The sequence below is a fragment of the Pygocentrus nattereri genome, chromosome 10 (assembly GCF_015220715.1).
Source record: "Pygocentrus nattereri isolate fPygNat1 chromosome 10, fPygNat1.pri, whole genome shotgun sequence".
In the NCBI taxonomy this organism is placed as follows: domain Eukaryota; kingdom Metazoa; phylum Chordata; class Actinopteri; order Characiformes; family Serrasalmidae; genus Pygocentrus; species Pygocentrus nattereri.
Window position 1 is genome coordinate 4992458 of NC_051220.1, and position 20043 is coordinate 5012500.

General features: G+C 42.4%; 1 protein-coding gene across 3 annotated transcripts in view; it reads left to right on the forward strand.

Annotated features, from left to right (window-relative positions):
- The window catches only part of hhat (hedgehog acyltransferase), a 108869-nt gene that overhangs the window by 18316 nt on the left and 70510 nt on the right, over positions 1-20043 (forward strand). For all 3 annotated transcript variants that reach the window (XM_017702547.2, XM_037541714.1, XM_017702548.2), the window contains 2 exons: positions 15240-15500; positions 18523-18685. In XM_017702547.2, coding sequence (XP_017558036.1) covers positions 15240-15500; positions 18523-18685 — 424 coding nt within the window. The remainder of the gene's footprint in view (positions 1-15239; positions 15501-18522; positions 18686-20043) is intronic.

Sequence of the window (20043 nt, forward strand, 5' to 3'; positions counted from 1 at the left end):
AAACTCCAGCAGCACTGCTGTCTGATCCACTCAGACCAGCACAACACACACCACTACCATGTCAGTGTTACTGCAGTGCTGAGAATGACACACACACACTTTCGTAATGGTCACTCATCACTGATGAAAGCTGCGTTGGCTCTGTGGAACTCACCTGATTTTCATGTTCAGCTTCTTGTGCATTGACGTGATTAAACGTTTAAGATAGATAATGGATAATAAAGTAGATGAATGAAAGAACTTCACACGTTCTGATGAAAACATTTTTCTTTAGGATCGTCTGAGCAAATAAGAGTGTAGATTAATTGCAGTTAACTACACAAAATGTGATGAATTAAAATGAATTATGCTGACTTAATGAACAGATTTGAATCCAGAACATATTTATATCCAGTGGCGGCAATCAGTCAGTCAGGCTAATGCAGGCCAACAGTCCCCGTCTCAGAGGAGAACGCAGTCATATTTAATCAATGATCCTAGGCTTCATGCAGAGTAAGGTCCAGCGCGGAGTGCTTGGCTGCTGGAGGCTAGTTATTTAGGCAGAGAAAAAGGAGCGGGTCAGAATGAAGCCGGCCTGTGCGGCGGCACCATCCGCAGTGCTGTGCTGAGAGAATGTAGATTGGACTGATACGGAGACTGCATTGGAGACACACCTCATCTGTCTCACACACACGCTCACACACACACGCTCAGGCTTTCTCTCCTTTCTCTTTCTATAGGTCGCTCACTCTTTCTCACCTGCAGTGCCGCGCAAAGGCCAGAGACCAATCTTCATGTATGTAATATCCCGTCAAAATGGCCCTTAAACACAAGTTTTTCAAAAAACATTTCTTAGATTAGTTAGATGATTCGCCTGCATAAGGAAGGGGACTAAAGAAATATTACTAAAGAAATAGTAATAACCTGGAAAAAAGACAATAGACTTTATATACACACCAATCAGGCATAACATTCTGACCACCTCCTTGTTTCTACGCTCACTGTCCATTTAATCAGCTCAGTAGCGCTGCTGTGTCTGATCCACTCAGAACAGCACAACACACACTAACACACCACCACCACGTCAGTGTTACTGCAGTGCTGAGAATGACCCACCACCCATATAGTACCTGCTCTGTGAGGGTCCATGGGGGTCCTGACCACTGAAGAACAGGGTAACAGAGTATCAGAGAAACAGATGGACTACAGTCTGTAACTGTAGAACTACAAAGTGCAGCTATACAGTAAGTGGAGCTGATAAAGTGGACAGTGAGAGTAGAAACAAGGAGGTGGTCAGAATGTTATAGTATCTTTCCGCTACACGAGTCTTCATCACTGAAAGCACGATGCAACAAACTTCTAAGACTGAACTTGGAAGCTGTAATACAGGTCAAGAGTGGACACACTACATACTGAAAATTACATATTATATTTAGTTGCTGAGGCTTTGGCTTTTTCCTGATGCTGTTAATTAATAGTTTATACCTGTAATGTAAGTTTTGACGGGATCTTAAATAAAATAAGAGTGGTCTTGGATTTCTCACAGTAATGTACTTATTTCTCTCTTTGGCAGTGATGAATATAATATACAAGATTCAGAAGAGCTTAGCAAACCTGCACTATATTGCCAAACGTATTCACTCACCTATCAGGTGTTCCAATCACTTCCATGGCCACAGGTGTATAAAGCCGAGCCCCTAGGCCTGCAGACTGCTTCTACAGACATTAGTGAAAGAATGGGTCGCTCTCAGGAGCTCAGTGAATTCCAGCGTGGTACCGTGATCGGACGCCACCTGTGCTTTAGATCAGTTCGAGAACAGCGTAGAGAGCTTCATGGAATGGGTTTCCATGGCCGAGCAGCTGCTTCCAAGCCTTACATCACCAAGTGCGATGCAAGGTGTGGAATGCAGTGGTGTAAAGCGCCGCCACTGGACTCGAGCAGCGGAGACGTCTTCTCTGGAGTGACCAACCACACTTCTCCATCTGGCAGTCCGATGGATGATTCTGGGTTTGGAGGTTGCCAGGAGACGGTACTTGTCTGACTGCATTGTGCCAAGTGTAAAGTTTGGTGGAGGGGGGATTATGGTGTGGGGGAGTTGGGCTCCTTCCAGTGAAAGGAACTCTTAATGCTTCAGCACCAAGACATTTTGGACAATTGCGTGCTCCCAACTTTGTGGGAGCAGTTTGGGGACGGCCCCTTCCTGTTCCAACACGACTGCGCACCAGTGCACAAAGCAGGTCCATAAAGACATGGATGAGCCAGTTTGGTGTGGAAGAACTTGACTGGCCTGCACAGAGTCCTGACCTCAACCCGATAGAACACCTTTGGGATGAATTAGAGCGGAGACTGTGAGCCAGGCCTTCTCGCCCAGCATCTAACCTCACAAATGCGTCTCAGGAAGAACGGTCAAAAATTCCCTTAAACACACTCCTAACCCTTTGTGGAAAGCCTTCCCAGAAGAGCTGAAGATGTTATAGCTGCAAAAGCGGGGCCGACATCATATTAAACCCTATGGATTAAGACTGGGATCTCACTCAATTTTATATGCATGTGAAGGAATACTTTTGGCAATATAGTGTCTCTGCATTGGAGAAATAAAGCTGTTCTTGAAACAAGTTGTTTTGGTTTTTAAAGATCTGTAGCAGAAGGAAGTGTTTGGGAAAAGATGGTTTGCTAGATGAGAGGAATCTTTAATTATTCTCTTTGCTCGCTTAGTATGCCTGCTGAGCTTTAACAGAGTCAACTGAAGGAAGAGAGATTCCGATTCTGTTTATCTCCAGTTTGCATTAGCAACATTACCTTTGCAGTTTATTCAGAGTTTGAGTATCTGACACCAAACTGTAGTTATTCAAACTGGTAATAAACTGCATGGTATTTTAACAAATAGAGATTAACAACATTCACTGCTTGGTAACGGTTCTAAGTCTATTAAGTAGGAGACAAGTCACAGTTATTAGGCTGAGACACTTTCCTGAAGGTGGAGCATGTTGGAAACCATGTGAAGGACCAAACTCACAGCTCAGTGTCAAAGCTATGAACAAGTAGCTCTAGAGCAGCGGTGTCCAAACTTTTTTCCCAAAGAGATTGTACTGTGTTAAAATACCTGAGGGCTGACGAATTATCCAGGCATGATTCAAAATATTACATTTTCAAAATATCACAAATAGAATCAGAGCTTTCTGTGAGCTACCGTGTTTCCTACAGAGGTGGACGAAGAACACAAACCATGCACTTGAGTTAAAGTAGAGACCCCCAAGGTAAAATATCACTCCAGTAAATGTACAAGTTCCTCCCTTTAGACCTCCATTTGAGTAAAAGTACTAAAGTATTTACCTTCAAATGTACTTAAGTATAAAGTAAAAGTACTAAAAGAGTAATTCTGGCTCTGATCTGGTCCTGTTATCATTTTTAAAACCAGACTGGCTTCATGACCTCATTTCAGGTGAAAGTCCTCCAGCGTCTCTCTTGGTAAACCAGTCTTTTAATAGAACATCATTAATTAGTGACGCTGACGTCTATTAAAATGATCAGAAGCACAAAACACTGAAGGTAAACAGTTTCCATCAGGGAGAACCGAGTGGCTCTGAAATCACTTTTTACACACAAGCAAAGTTTCAGTTTCAGATTTATTTACAACTTAGTTCCAAGTTTAAGTTGAATAAAAACTGGCTTTAAACTCAGGATCACAGATGAGCTCCTTTACTATGTTGATCTGTAGGCGTCTGTTCATAAACATAAACCAGCCCAAACTCATTTACTATAAAATGAAATGGTGTTTGTAGAAATTCAGAAAAAAGCCGCGTCAGTCTCGACTGCATATGTGGACATATTTCTATATTGAGCTCTATTTACACAAAGTTAGGTTAGTTCATCATTTATGTTGAACAGACTCTCCCAAAGTTTTACGCTGCTGCGCTGACGTTGAACCGCGTGCTGCACTGGGTCGGTATGACCGACAGGTCAAAACCAGCTCTAAACAAAGTGACCGCTGGGCCCTGATTGGTGCTCTGGCTTTGCGCTTCTTTCGTTTTGACATGTTACGTTTTTATACACACAGAAACCAAAAGGAACGACAGATTTCTCAAAATGTAGGAGGAAAAAGTCGGATATTAGACTCTGAAAAGTCGCCCGAAATGGAAAAACTTAAGTAAAGTACACGAAAAAACTACTTAAGTATAGAAACTAATTACATTTACTGAGTTACTGTCCACTACTGGTTTTTACTCTTTTATTGCTGGATTGTTCATTCAGAGCAGTTTGGATCGATAAGCGCTTTTTAATAGTTACAATATGACATGTCTAATGTATTAATCATACTCCTATTCAAGTGTTTACCTGTTGAAAAATATCATTTGTCAGATGAACTGAACTAAAATCTATACATTTGGTTTTGCTAGTTAATTTTCTTCACGTATCAAATAAACGCAGTGTAGCCACGTTTTTGTTCGACCTTAAAGGGTTAATATTTACTGAACTGCTGAATTTGCTCTGATAAGAAGTTTTCCATCTTGCCAAAATGGTCAGTTTTCAGTGTTTAGTTTGAGCTCTGTGTCTAGTCTTGACTAAATGTCGTTCACTAAATGAAACTGCAGGTCTGGTCAGCTGCCACCATCAGGTGAAAGGGAGAACTGCAGCTTACTGGTGGGTAGGCCCCTTATAATACACCATAAAACAAAAGCTCTCTGTGGGCTGCATTTGGACTTTAGACAGCCCTGCTCTAGAGTAAGTTAACTTAAGTCCTGTTTCAATTCTTGTTTAACTTGTCCTCGCTCACTTTGACTCACCACTCAGATGTGCGTCACACTTACACTCACAGAGCACTTTATTAGGAACATCTACTCATTCATGCAGTTGTCCAATAATACAATTGTCCGCCAGCAGTGCAGATACGGGGCGGCAGCTTCAGGGAATGTTCAACTGAGTGCATAGCAGACCAAACCTGTAGGTGGATGGGCTACAACAGCAGACCATGTTAGGTTCCACGTCTTGGATTTCAGAACATGACAGACCAAAAAGCTGTCTCATTCTGAAATCCAAAACGTGGAACCTAACACGGTCTGCTGTTGTAGCCCATCAGCATCAGGTTTCTGCTGATGCACACACATGTTAAGTTTAGAACTTGGTGCCAGCGGCATAAATCCCTGGACCCAGCCTGCCTTGCGTCAGCGCACCAGGCTGGTGGAGGTGGTGTAATGGTGTGGGGGAATGTTTTCATGGCACACGTTCGGCCTGTTAATACCGATCAATCATCGCTTGAACGTCACGGCATTTTTGAGTATTATTGCTGACCATATGCCCTTCATGGCAATTTCAAATATCAAAGGATTGTTTCCAGCATCTCATGGAATCCATGGCATGAAGAATTGAGGCTGTTTCAAGAGCAAAGGGAGTCACTGCCCAGTATTAATGTAGTGTTGTTAGTAATAAAGTGCTGGGTGAGTGTGTGTGAGACACCAGTGGCCTCTTGCAGAAGAAGGCGGAACTTAAGAAGCGTGAGTAATTGCTTTGTCTAGCTAAAACTTGGAGTAGAATTGTGGCTAAATGCATGTTATTGTAAGCCATGTAGTGTTTAGTGGTGAATGAATGAGTTTATGAGTTTGAAATGGATTTGTCCGCCAGTATTTTCGGGTTCAGTGATGGAAATGCGTCAGGTCGCAGTGATTTCTGCACAAGTCGACACTGGTGTTCGCTCGATCACTCCCCACTCTGGGGCTCATTTAACACCCTTCACTTCAGCTAACACAGTAATGGAACGGCTCTTATGATGGCTCTGGGGATTCTCCCAAGAGAAAGGCCAAGTGGACTTCTTGAAACTGGTATTGAAGCAGGGAGTAAATCTAAGTTTGTGTATTTGCTAACGTCCAGTTGGCTGTGACTGATCAACCAAAGCCAGGTGAATGGAAACTGATCTACATACAAAACAATTGCATTGTGCTGGCTGCATGGAAAGGGTTTGAAAGCTCTCTGTACATTTAGATTGATGCAGAAAGTAAAGCCCATATCAACAAACATGGCTTTGCGTCTTTGCACTATTTCTCTAGTTTCAAGGGGAAAAACCACATCTCTCTCTCTCTCTCTCTCTCTCTCTCTCTCTCTCTCTCTCTCTCTGTCTCTCTCTCTGTCTCTCTCTCTCTCTCTCTCTCTCTCTCTCTCTCTCTCTCTCTCTCTCTCTCTCTCTCTCTCTCTCTCTCTCTCTCTCTCTCTCTCTCTATCTCACACTACCGAGGAGCAGTGGCACTCGACATACAGATGGTGTTATGTCTTGCTGACGGGATGGCTGGTTCTGAAGGGATGATGTGATACTTATCTAAGGATAGGTTAACTTTTCTAGGCTTAAAGCTGTAAAACTGACAGATCTCTCTGATCCAAATGCATAATTACACTCAGTGAGTGGAATAACATTTTATAGCCACTTCCTTTTGTCACAAAAAAAACACAGTGGACAGTTGATTACTATGGACCAGTGGTCACCAACCCTCCTCCTCCTGCAGAGTTTAGTTCCAACCTGCTGCCTCTATTCCATGCCCATACAAACACATCTCATCCAGCCAATCAGGGACTTCTGAAGAAGTGAATTATCTGGAGCAGATGTTGCAGACTGTCGTTCAAACCACAGTGCCTAGGAAAGTAGATCGTCAGGACCAAGGTTGGTGACCACGGCTATGGACAGTAATATCAATGCTTTTCCCTGTGCTACGAAAATAAGTGGAAACCTTGAAACTCACCTGTGATAGAAATCAGTGGGTAGTAGCTGATTTCGGTGACATTCAAAGTATATGACTACAAATTCACTCAATAATCTGCTCATAATCAGATTTCTGCTGTTATCCGTAGATATTACTGTCTGACTCATGTAGATCTGGAGTTTCCCCATTATCTGATTGCTCGAGTGCATAATCAGATTACTGACGAAGTCTTAGTTTCTACAGTTATCAGGTTATTAAGTGCATGTAAACGCACTCAGTGACACGTTGACAACAGGTTTTAGGATGACGGACGAGAGAAATCACCTAAAGCTGTTCTTATGACCAAAATACTGCCCTGGAAAGGGCTCGTTGCTGTCTTTGAAGCACCTGATGATAAATCGGGTTCTGACAGAGTTAATATCTGAGGTTACGTAACTGGATACCTCAGAGGAATGGGACAGGAGAACCTACTGATCAAAGTGATCAATATCCACACTGCCTCCTCAGCTTACAGAAGCCAACACACACACACACACACACACACACAGGCATTTAATTCAGGCGAAAAATTTGCTCTGAACCTGAAACGGGAGTCTAGAGTACAAACAGCGTGAATTGAGCTCACTGAGTGATTAAGTTTTTATGATGTGCATCATCATAATGTGATTAACGTCTCTTATGGAGAATGAAATGGGTATTTGGCTGATGGGAGCCAAAAGCTGTCTGCTAAATGATGCCAGAAGATTTCTAGCAAAGTAAAAAGCATGTAACTTTGGTTGCATGCAAACCAAACCACCACTTTTAATTACTTAACCTTTTAACTGTCGCCCCATTTTGGCCTGAAACTGTATCCCGGCAATAAAAGGAGCACTGTTCCCACATGCTTTGGGCTGTGGTCCTGATCTTGGTCTCATTTGAAAGGAAACACTCTCCAGTTTTTTGCCAACCATCAGAATAATTGTATGAATTACTGACACAGAGTAACAGGCTGATCTCTGGCCGTGTTATGAAGACCACAAGGCTTTGGAGATGAGATTTGCTAGCGTTCGCTCATTCCTTGCTTATGTCGCTGATGGAGATGCACTGATGCTACTTTTTCCCTTCTGATACTAATACCTGATCCTTTCAGATCAACCGATACAGATGTTAACTCTATCTAACTTGACTCATCTATAAGTCCTGATTAGTTATATAAATACATTTTTACAATATTTTCTTTTGGTAAAATCTACGTTCTGTGTCACAAATAAAACACACTCAGCTTGTCTAGAAGGTTGGACCTGTTGGACTATATTTACTTATTTTTGTTTATTTACTGTATATGTTTAGTAGTACTGCTGTACGATTAGCAAAGAACCATGATAAACAATTGAAGTAAACTTAAAATATCTTTATCACGCAAAACAGTTAGAAACAGAGCTGATCAGTATACAGATAAACCTGTGGTGTTTACACAGCAGCACACAGCAGCTTCTCTTGCTCAGACGGAACTGAATGTTGTTTCACCTCCAAGTATCTCAAGTCATTTGTCTCATATGTTGTTCACTGTTAGTATCAGCGACTTGCAGTGTTTTTTCTTGGTTGAAGCGTTGAGCCGCGAGACCCCACTGCTGAGTGATACAGCTGACCAACGAAGATACCCGCAGGCTTGGCTAGAGGACACTCAGGCCCAGCTAGCGGGCTGCTATGATAAAGGCCGAATTAAGGCTAAAGTTGGTCATTGCGGTAAGAGTCTGGCAGTTCCTTCTACTCTCTCAGTAACATTAACTCAGACTGTGAGTGGCCACACAACGGTACAAGTGTGACAGGAAAGCGGCTTAGATAGCAACAACTGCTGTTACAGATTCTACCATGAGCATTTTTACTGCTGCTGGTCATCCAACGCCACCGATGTGTTATTGAGTTCTGTCTACTGGCATGCAGATATGCATCAGAAATCGCTTTGTAGTATCGGTCACAGGTATCTGTATCCCCAGCCCCAATACCTAATATTGCGCTTAAGTGCCCGTATCGGTGCAGATACCAATACTGATACAGTATCAAATCGGTCGTTATTGCTGTGAATAACAGATTTCCGAACAGACGGTTTCTGGAAATCGAATATTGAGATTTCAAGCTTTTGAATGGAATATTGTGTCACCGTGTTGCTGGACAGTTCAATGCATTCGATTATTTTTAAAAGACTGTATTTGAGCATTTTGACGGAAGTGTGCTGGTACCGGTACAGTCGTCTAGTAAAGATGAAAAGTCCCATAGAAGACTGCAACATCAGTTTTTTTATATAGTTTAAATATATATAAAAGTTTAATATAGTATGGAAACAATGTCAAACTTTAAAAACATACCATTGACTCCTCAGTCCATACAGTCCATTTGTAAAACATTAAGCTGCATAAACACAGCCTTCAATTCATATATCCACCCATTCCAGCTTACGGCAGTTTAGCCCCACCCACCCATTCACACTAAAGTTATAAGGAATGTTTCAGCCCTGGCTAACAGGCAGACCGTCCAAGTAAGACGTAATACAGAGCAGCCAATCAGAACAGGGTGTGTTTGCGCCTATCAGTCTCGAAGGCACAGTAATAAAAAAACATACAGCCTGTTTAATTGTGAGGGATAAAGAGAGGATGGAAGATGGTCATGATGGATAATAACAGGCCCAAAGTGTGCCAAGAAAACATTAACCAGACCGTTACACCACCTCCACCAGCCTGGACTGTTGACACAAGGCAGGTTGGGTCAATGGATTCATGCTGTTGGCACCAAATTCTGACCCTACCATGTCATGACTCATGACTGTTTTTGGTACATAAAACCACACAAACATAAGTGGAAACATCATGGGAAATTCTCCACTTAATGCAATTATAAGCAAAAGTTTGGGCGCTCTGATCAAATTCCAGGTTTTGTTGAGAAAATAAGTTACACACCGTCGATGTAGAACAAGTTTCTGCACAAATTACGCTTTCATTTTCTGAATTTAACATATTGGGGGAAAAATATTTGGGGAAAAACATAAAATGAGACCCTGGGCTACTCAGACGTGCCATTATTTGACACAAATGCTCCCAGAAATTTGACATCTTTATGCATTTGGGTCATTTTTATCAAAACATTAACAAATACCTGCAAAATGTTATTTCTTTGCATATAGAGATCCTGGAAACAAGTGCAGTTGTCGTTATCATTTCAGAAACTGTTAGCCTGATGTGTCTGTGAGCTGAAAGTGCAGTGATTTTGATGTTGATGCATTCTATTAGTTATTATTAGTAAAAATAAACAATTAGAATGAGGCGGACATGTTATTATAGATAATTTCCACCCTCTTGGATTCATGCTGAGTCCTGAAACTGATACACAGCAAGATAAGGTTTCTTTTTAATTATAAACTGCATAAAGTTGCATATTTAATATCAGATATTTTTAATGCTATTTTTAATATTGATACAGTGATCCTACCATGTCATGAGTCATGACTGTTTTTGGTACATATAACCACACAAACATAAGTGGAAGCATCATGGGAAATTCTCTACTTAATGCAGTTGTAAGCAAAAGTTTGGGCGCTCTGATCAAATTCCAGGTTTTTTTGTGAAAATAACACCATCGTCTACGTAGAACAAACGTATGCACCAATTATTCTTTATTTCTGAATTTAATATATTGGGAAGACACATTTGGGGGGGGGGTCATAAAACGGGGCGCGTGAAAATGTTATTAGACATTTTATGTTTCCCTGCTCAAAATGTTAAATAGAAATTGCGCTAAAATGAGCATAAATGGCATATTTTTAAGTTCTCTCCCGAGGATGTGTTCATTTAGACCTGACCAGTATGTGTTGATGAAAGCGCATTTACATACAGAGTGGATGCCTGAATCGGCACACATTTGCCTAATTGCCTCGTGCTGTTAGGTGAGCTCAAAGCGCCTGCCTGTGGTCTATAAAAGTTGTATTGCTAAGAAGTTTCCATTAGCATCATAACTCCAGTGACAAACTACAACACACTTAAGAGACCAAACATATCCTGGCCGGTTGACTATGTTTGGGGGAATAGAGAAAATCATGTAAATTGTTTTTGCCGAACTTCAGTGCTGTTAAGATGACTTTCCCAGATTATCATAAGCTTTTCAGTGCATCTGTTGGCAGGTCTTTCGAGTTTGCTCTGTCATTGCTTTTCTCATTCCCCGGCATTTTCTAAGCCACTTCACTCAAGAGACCATTTAGCTATCACCAGGCTTTGCTGAAATGAGGAGGTGGGGGGCGTGAAAAGCATTAGCAGACGGCAGAAAATAATTTCGCCGTGCTTCTGCCCACATTTTAGCGCTATCTTTCTGTTGGTCGAGCGGGTATGGCTTTATTTTGTGAAGGCCTGATAAGTAGGCCTGGAAAGCGGCTCTGCTGGAGTGGTTTTCTTCGCCGCTCGCTGCTCAGTTCTGCCTGGGAGCACGCTTAGGATATTGTATTAGATAAACTCCGCGGCATGGGTTGCGTTTGCCGCTGCCTGGAATATGACACACAAGAACAGCCAGAAGGCAAGATGATAGAGAATGATGGTGCAGCAGCTTATGGAACTGTTTTGTTGCATTTGTTAAAATGTGTTTTGCCTTTATTTGCTCTCCAAGTTCATTGAGCAGCCGTTGTGATGTTTCTTCACCTCTCCTTCTTTCCTCTTTCTTTCCTTTTATCTCCCTCTCCCTCCAGTGTCCCAGCTCAGGTGTAATGGTGGCGATATGGTTACTCTGCTGCTGACAGCGCTGTGATATATGAAGCAATAAAGAGGAATTTATGTTTGCAAAAGCTGCCCGGCTCCTTGTTGCAGCTCCCAGCAGTAGGAGTGTGTCAGCTTTGCTGTTTACGAGCGTAAATCATCTCACGCCTGCTGCAGTGTTTCCGTCTTTGATTTGCGCTGCCCACACAATTACATATATGGATTTCTATACATAGCTGTGTAGTTGGTGGTTTAAATGAAGCTTATTGTGACTTTGAAAGCAAGTATAGCAAAGTCTTGAACCGTGTCAACCACCTAATGCTGGAACGTCCTCAGGAAAATGGGAATGCCAGAGCGTCTTTCGGCAAAGAATCTCCACACTGATCTGCAAGCCACAGTCAGGACGGGATATGGACAAACAGATTGATTGGCAAAGGAGTTAGACAAGGCTGCCCACTGTCACCATGCCTGTTCAACCTAACCTGTATGCAAAAACAGGGTGATTCAAAAAGATTCGTGTGATTTCAAAATGATTTATTTCGCTTGTGAATCATTAGAGAGCAATGCAGTAAACTGTAAATGGGTTAGTTGAGCATAAAGTTTATTATGTCATTTTAAAAGTGCTCAGTATGAACCTCCTCCAGCTGTACGGACAACATCAACACCAGTCAAACTCATCCCATAATCGACACTAATGGCTCTATCAATGCGATTTCGGAGATCATCCAGTGCTGTGGAACCAACGACGAACACTCTGAGCTGTTGGAGCTTCGCTCCCCCAGAAAATCACGCTGCAGAGTTATGCTGGATTCACTCTTATTAAAGTGGAGAATGCAGAACGCTTTCTGCTCAGGGGTCTCTTCCGGTGACAGTCAGAAACTCTATGACCCCCTCTTGCAATTGGTATGTGATTGGTTCCTAGGCATCTCACAGTTGTAAAGATGTGGCGCTTTGACATCAGATGAGTCTTTTTGAATCACTCTGTATAATTAGAGGGGCAGAACTGGAGAAAGATGTGTGAGGATTCATGGTTGGTGGAAGAAACAACAGTTACATTTGATAAGCAGGTGAAAACACTCTTATAAGGTTAAAGAACAGAGTGAAAAGACACGACTTCAGCTCAATATGAAGAAGACTAAGGTTATGATGAAAGGCAGGACTGCCAACTTTAAAATGGGTTTCAGGGCCTGTCTGATTTTGAGGGAAAGAGGGGAAAGTGCACTCATTGTGTTGAATGGGACGCTGTAGTTTATTGCCTTTTTTATTCCCCATTTTATTGCCTTTTTCATTGCGGCCTCCGGGTCCTAAGGGTTAATACTTTGTAAAGATAACTGCGCTGAGTCTTGTCTTTTTAAGCGATCCGATATACAGTTTTTGTAAAACTACTGTTCAAATACAGTGTTTTTTACCATAGTAAATACATGAGGTAATGTTAAAGATATTCAAGTCTAACTGCCCCATGTCACAATGCACACAGACACTCATGCATAGTACACACAGACTGACACGCAGCCTAATGAACAGCAATATCAGCACAAATAAAGTCGACCTGCATTCAAGGTAGTGCTGAAATTAAGGTGGCAGTGAATTTAAGGTATCAGCAAATTTAAGGTGGCAGTGAATTTAAGGTATCAGCAAATTTAAGGTGGCAGTGAATTTAAGGTCCCAGGAAACGTAAGGTGGCAGTAGATTCAAGGTAGCACTGAATTTAAGGCTTAAGAATTTAAGGTGGCAGTGTGTTTAAGGTATTAGCGAGTTCAAGGTGAGAGTAAATATAAGTGATTACATTTAAGGTGGCAGTGGCTTTAAGGCGGCATTAAATTTAAGATGGCAGTGGATCCACCTTACCATAGCAACATTTAACCAACACTCCAGGACCATCAACAGTCCACCATTTGAATCTTTTAAAGCCATTAGCTGAATTTTCAAGCCAGCTTTCAACGAGCTTTCCCGTTCTGATTTTTATTTCTAATTATTTTTGAATTGTTCAGGTATGCAGTGCCTAGTATTTGTAGTTTTGGCATATTTTGCATAAACGATGGCCAGTTGGGGTCAATGTTAAGTAAAAAATAAAATAAAAACACAGCTGGCCCTCAGATTTGTTGAGATGTTGTAATGTGGCCCTTTTAGTGGTTGGGTTTGACACCCCTGCACTATCCATGTTTTCCAGGAGTCAGAGACGACTTGACAGCGCTTTATAATACTAAGTCTGGACATCAGATTCATATAAGGCAGCAACGAATCCTGTATTCATTCTCATTGTGACTTTGCCCGCTGAAATTAGCCTGTCAAGAATGGGCAGAGTTCATTCATTTCATTTAATATGCCCTTTGCTTCACAATCCCGAGGGAGCCACCATCGCCAGGTTGCACGGCCCAATCCTATTTGTTTTCTTTCAGAGCTTTGTGAGACAAATTTACAGCCTGAAGTGGACATGGCTTTACACTCGCTGGCTGCTTCACTAGAACCCCCTACCTTGTAGTTCCACCTTCGTGGTGTACAGTTAGAGACTGTTGCTCGTCTAGTGAGGCTCAGTTTGTATTAGCTACTCTGTAACCCCAGGGTCATCAAATAGATTTGTCCTGCTGCCAGATTCCCACTTGAGCACATACTCTTTGGGATGACCTAAGAGGATAATTAATGCCAAGGTTCACCACTTCAATGAAGAATTGACCAAAAACGTCTATATAAAACGCTCTTTAAAATCTCATGCGTCTGTTTATACCTCTTTAAATCTTTATTAGACGGTGCTAGAATGTCTCCTGTGTGTGGTTGGACATTTTAATAAGCCTTGATGGTTGAATAGTGTCCGGTGCTTTGGCGCGGTGTAACTTTAAACAAGTGTAAAAAATTGTTGGCAATCAAGTTTGAATTGCTGGTTCATGATCACCACACTAGGCCTTCATCAGTGGTCAGTTTCTGACCATGGAGTTGCTCATGGATGGATGGTTTTTTTAGGGACGCACCAAAATCTTGACTTAAAATAGTCAAAAGTGGCAATTTTTGGCCAAAAAAGCTAAAAAGTATGACTGCAACAAAGTGTTAAAATCTAACACATTGTTTTATTGTTAGTTTTGTCCTGTTGAAAGAAGATTTTTTTCAATAATAACATAATGATAACAATAACTTAAAATGTTCTATGTTCATTTAAAAGCAGGGGTATTTAATTAAAATTCAGTAGTCCAGTTAGAGAAAATTTCCTGAAGTAAAGGGCCAGAACATCATAATGTCTAACCTGCATCATGACTCGGCGCCATATACTGTTTACTGAAGTAGCCGAGTAGGAATATCAACATCTTATACAGTAACAGCTGAATATCAGATCAAATAAAGTCCAGTTCGGTCAGATTTCAACAACATTTACTGTCAGTTTTCTTTTTTAGATCACGCCATGTGAAATAACTTCCCTCTGACTCACTTTCTTCTCTGACTGCTGTTTCTCTCCTCGTCCCTCCCGTGTGTGCGTCACTCACTCGAGTCTCAGTGCTCATCGTAATGGACACATCTGATTGGTTGAGAAGCGTCACGTGTGATAATTACAACATATGCAATTGATCTGTGAGTCTCCGGCCTCTAAAGTTATCGTAAAGGCTAGAAAAGCCACGCAGATTAAAATAGGACCACTCCGTCAAAATAAAAGAATTTATCGGTTATAGGTTCAGGGACGCATCTGGATCCGGACTCGGACCGAGATCCACCTATTAGTGACCTCTGATTTAAAAGTATTCATAAAACTGGACTTTTAAAAAAGGTGTGGCTTGAATTTCTGTTATGGACATGATTCTTTCATTTCATGGCATCACTGTATTTTCAGGTGTTATTGTTATTGACCCGTTTGTCTCTTCTTTGCTCTCTCCACAGCGAGGCTGGTACGACTCAGATGAACGCTACTACCTCTTGCTGTTCAGTACTGCAGTCTGTGCCCTTCGATGTATTAGCTTCAGTCTGGAGCTGTGTTGGAACCCCTTGCTGGTCAGAGCTCCAGGCCAGCAACGTTCATCTCTACAGTTCAGAAAAATGAGGATGTTCATAATGCAGCTGTACAATCTCACTGCCTACTGCTTCTACCATCCACTCTTCTACAATGGACCCATCATTACCTACAGAGACTTCAGCCAACAGGTTAGAGGGACAGTGTGGGCACATGCATGTACATGATCAGGCATAACACTCTGACCACCTCCTTGTTTCTACGCTCACTGTCCACTTTATTAGCTCCACTTACTGTATAGGACCACTTTGTAGTTCTACAGTTACAGACTGTAGTCCATCTGTTTCTCTGATACTCTGTTAACCTGTTCTTCAGTGGTCAGGACCCCCATGGACCCTCACAGAGCAGGTACTATTCAGGTGGTGGGTCATTCTCAGCACTGACATGATGGTGGTGTGTTAGTGTGTGTTGCGCTGGTCTGAGTGGATCAGACACAGCAGTGCTGCTGGAGTTTTTAAACACCTCAGTGTCGCTGCTGGACTGAGAATAGTCCACCAACCAAAATATCCAGCCAACATCTTCCTGTGACCACTGATGAAGGACTAGAGGATGACCAACACAAACTGTGCAGCAGATCTCTGACTTTACATCTACAAGGTGGACTGACAAGGTAGGAGTGTCTAATAGAGTGGACAGTGAGTGGACACAGTGTTTAAAAACTCCAGCAGCACTGCTGTGTCTGATCCACTCATACCAACACAACACACACCACCACCACCACGTCAGTGTTACTGCAGTGCTGAGAATGATTCACCACTGAGGGTCCATGGGGGTCCTGACCACTGAAGAACAGGGTAACAGAGTATCAGAGAAACAGACGGACTACAGTCTGTAACTGTAGAACTACAGAGTGCAGCTATACAGTAAGTTGAGCTGATAAAATGGACAATTTAAAAAAAGCCCATTTGGTGTCCAAATTTTGGTTATTTTCTTCAGCGCTGGAGCTACAAGGCTAATGTTGCCAACAAACACTAGAAGTCAGTAGTCACCCAAACCACTTTTAGCCCTTCATCACTGTCACACAGGCTTGGGCACAAGCACACAGTGTGACTTGCCGTGAACTACTAAAATAAACACAGTGTAGCTGAATACAGCAGGTAGCCCTTTTAGACAATAGGGTCTCTTGCCGAATTCCTGATCCCTGTTATGTCCATGCATGTCATGCACGTACATGGGTGCTGTATTACATTCATCGTTTCTCTTGTTTCTGTTTTTTAACATGATCTTTAGTTTGAAAATATAAGATTTGCAGTTATAAAACGGAATAACAGAAATCGTGAACCTGATGAGTAGCGTCCATATGCCTGCATTACGTGTGCAGCAGCGATTCAGAATTCAGCTCCGTACAAGTTTTATCCTTTTTAATAGTTCATAATAAGTCATCATGTGTCCTAAACCTTGTGGATAAGTCTGTAGAGCATTCTGCTGGTTTCATTCTTTTAGAGTGATGTGAAATGGGTGATTCTAAAGACGCTTGCCAAGTTCACATCGGCGGAGACAGGAACCAGACGTCAGAAGCATTTCAAAAGCTGTGAACAGCAGGTACCTTACAGACGTCTGCCTGAAACGGTATTCATGGCGCAGAGACGTAAATGCAGGGTGAAACAGTCCCAACCCCTCCCCCGCCACCACTTTACTGACAATACTACTACCTTCTACTTTACCATCATCCACAGACACATAGATAGAATGTAAGAGTGTCAGCCAAAAATGTGGTTTTGGGTGGGTGTAAGGAGAATGACTATATTTGTGCTGTAGATATCAAGACCCCTGGTTTCTGTCACCACAACAATGAAGAAATCCAAGTTACTACTACTGTCAGAACACTCTTAGGCCCAATTCCATTTCTGCTTTTTACCCCTACCCCTTGTTTTCGAGTGTCACCGTAACCCCTTGGAACTGAGTTGCAAGGAGTAGTGGCTGAAACCTTGGCCTACGAAATTGGACAAGCCTCAAATTGTACAAACAAAACAAAAAATAAAAAAAATTGCTTCATTAACAGCTACTAGCGCTGCTCTGTAGGCGACCCGGCAGGGTGATACTGTAGGTGATGGCAGAGGAGGGTGAAGTTCAGCTCCTCACTGCTGGACTTTAGTTACAAATTCAAAGGAGGGTATAAGACAATTATTTATTATCCCCACCGCTAATTCTTTGGTGATATGAAGCTGAAGTCAGTTATTCATCAGCTTCTTGTTCGAATTTTCCTGAAAAGCCACAGTTTTGAGGGCCATGTAGCCCCAACACTTCGCTCTACCCCTCTATCGATAGCGGGGCTGTCATGGGCTGGAGGTCAGGGAACCAGCCTCGTGACCGGAAGGTCGCCGGTTCGATCCCCAGAGCTGACAGCACATGACTGAGGTGTCCTTGAGCAAGACACCTAACCCCCAACTGCTCCCCGGGCGCTGCGGATTGGGCTGCCCACAGCTCCGGGCAAGTGTGCTCACTGCCCCCTAGTGTGTGTGTGCTCACTAGAGTGTATGTGGTGTTTCACTTCACGGATGGGTTAAATGCGGAGGTGGAATTTCCCCATTGTGGGACTAATAAGGGTCACTTAATCTTAATCTAATATCTCAACAAAAATCAGGACACCCTATCCCTAGATGTGAACCGGCAAAACAGAGGGCTAAGGGCTAAGTGGTAGGGGCGAGGGGTGAAATGGGATTAAGCCTTAATGACTTTGTTTATGTCTTAACGACTGAAAGTTCCCCTTTAATAAAGACCTAGAAGCAGTTTGAGTGGATTAATGGAAGTTTTAGGGAGAACATTTGGGTGACTACTGACTTCTATTGACCAAACGTCTCTGGTGATTGACTTCATCTGTGGGTAAGTGCAAATTTGTGATGTACCCGAGTCATTCCTCCTCCAACTGAGTCTATATTTTGTTGCATATATTTAACTCCATATTACAAATGCTAACTCACTCTGCTTAGAGCAGGTGTGACTTTCTTCTGGAGTGAACTGAGAGAGAGGATGGTTGGATGGGGCTCTGCGTGTGATGGGTTTAGGCCAAGGGGCTAACACAGGTTGATGCTGACTCAGTAGTGCTGAGTTAAGTAGCGTGAAAAAACACTGCTGTGCACACCAGTATAGGGCTTTGGAAAGGTCTTCGGACTCCGTGCTGTTCTCTCAACCCCTCCCTCCTTCCCTTTGCAGATGGAGAAGCCAGTGTGTAAGGTGTCAGCAGTGTGGGCACTGTGCAGAATCATGCGTGTGTGTGTGTGGTGGTGTTTGGCAGAGCTCATGATCCACCTCATGTACATGCACGCCATCCAGAACAATGAGACCTACCTCAACATACTCCCACCTTGGGCACTGGGTAAGTCTGCGACTTACAGATATGTCCTTTAAGGCTGCACACTTCATTTCAAATGAAACCCAGTGTTGAATCATAAGTTTGCTATTGCATCACAGGCATTAAGTGTAGTGAGTGCTGTGATTACTGATCCTCGAGCTTTGTGACCCATCACAAACGCCCAGCAAAAGCAGTTTTATTTCAAGATAAGATAAAAATAGTCAAAGGGGAGCAAAGCACCCAAGAAAAGAAGTAGCAAGAGGAGAATTAACAAGCAGTTGTTGTAGTTTATTACTTGTTACCATATGGACAATATATATAATACTACAGGTAAAAAAATAGTATATATTATATACTTATATAAATAAATATACACTACTCACAAAAAATTAGGGATATTTGGCCTTCGGGTAAAATTTATGGAAAACGTAAAAAGTTCATGCTGTACTGACATTATATCATGAAAGTGGGGATTTTAGTAGAAGCATGCAGTCAAAACATCTCAACGTCTCAATAACGTCCTTCATGTGCCCTTGAGCATCAATTACAGCTTGACAACGACGTCTCCTGCTGTTCACAAGTCGACTCGTTGTCTGCTGAGGCGCGGCGTCCCACTCTTTTTGAATAGCGGCCCTCAGGTCATTGAGATTCTGGGGTACGGAGTTACAAGCCTTTACACGGCGACTCAGCTGATCCCTTAGGTTTTCTATGGGATTCATGTCTGGAGAAAGCGCAGGCCGCTCCATTTGAGTTGCCCCAGTCTCCAGCAGCCGTTCCCTAATGATGCGACCTCGATGAGGTGGAGCGCTGTCGCCCATGAAGATGAAATTAGGCCTGTGTTGTTCATGCAGAGGCACAATGACTGGACTAATGATGTTATTCAGTAGTATGGGCCACTGGGTCACTGTGCCATTCACAAAGTGTAGGGCAGTTCTAGACTGTTACCAAGTCTAGCTGGCTTTGATACAGGCTGACCAACTACAGGCATTTCTGTTTTCCTGTGATGTTCATTAACTGTAGCTGTACGCACCAATATTCAATATACCTGCATTCGCTATATTAAAACGTGTATTCAATATATTGAGCTGACACAGCACAGTTCATTTTCACTATAGTTAGCCAGACCCAAACACAGACACATTTCCTTTGTGTCTAATTATGAAATAATGTTTACACTTCCAAGCATTTCTCTCTATATTTTATCAGTGACATCTTCAATATGTGCATTGAGTATATTGAATTGACAGAACACAGTCAAACGTGGGAACACCACTCATTTTTCAGAATGTCTGCAAAATGAAAAGTGTAAGATGTGAACAGTCATTCAGAGTAGTTTGATGCGAAATGCTCTGTTCTGGAGAAACTCATCGAGTCAGAATCGT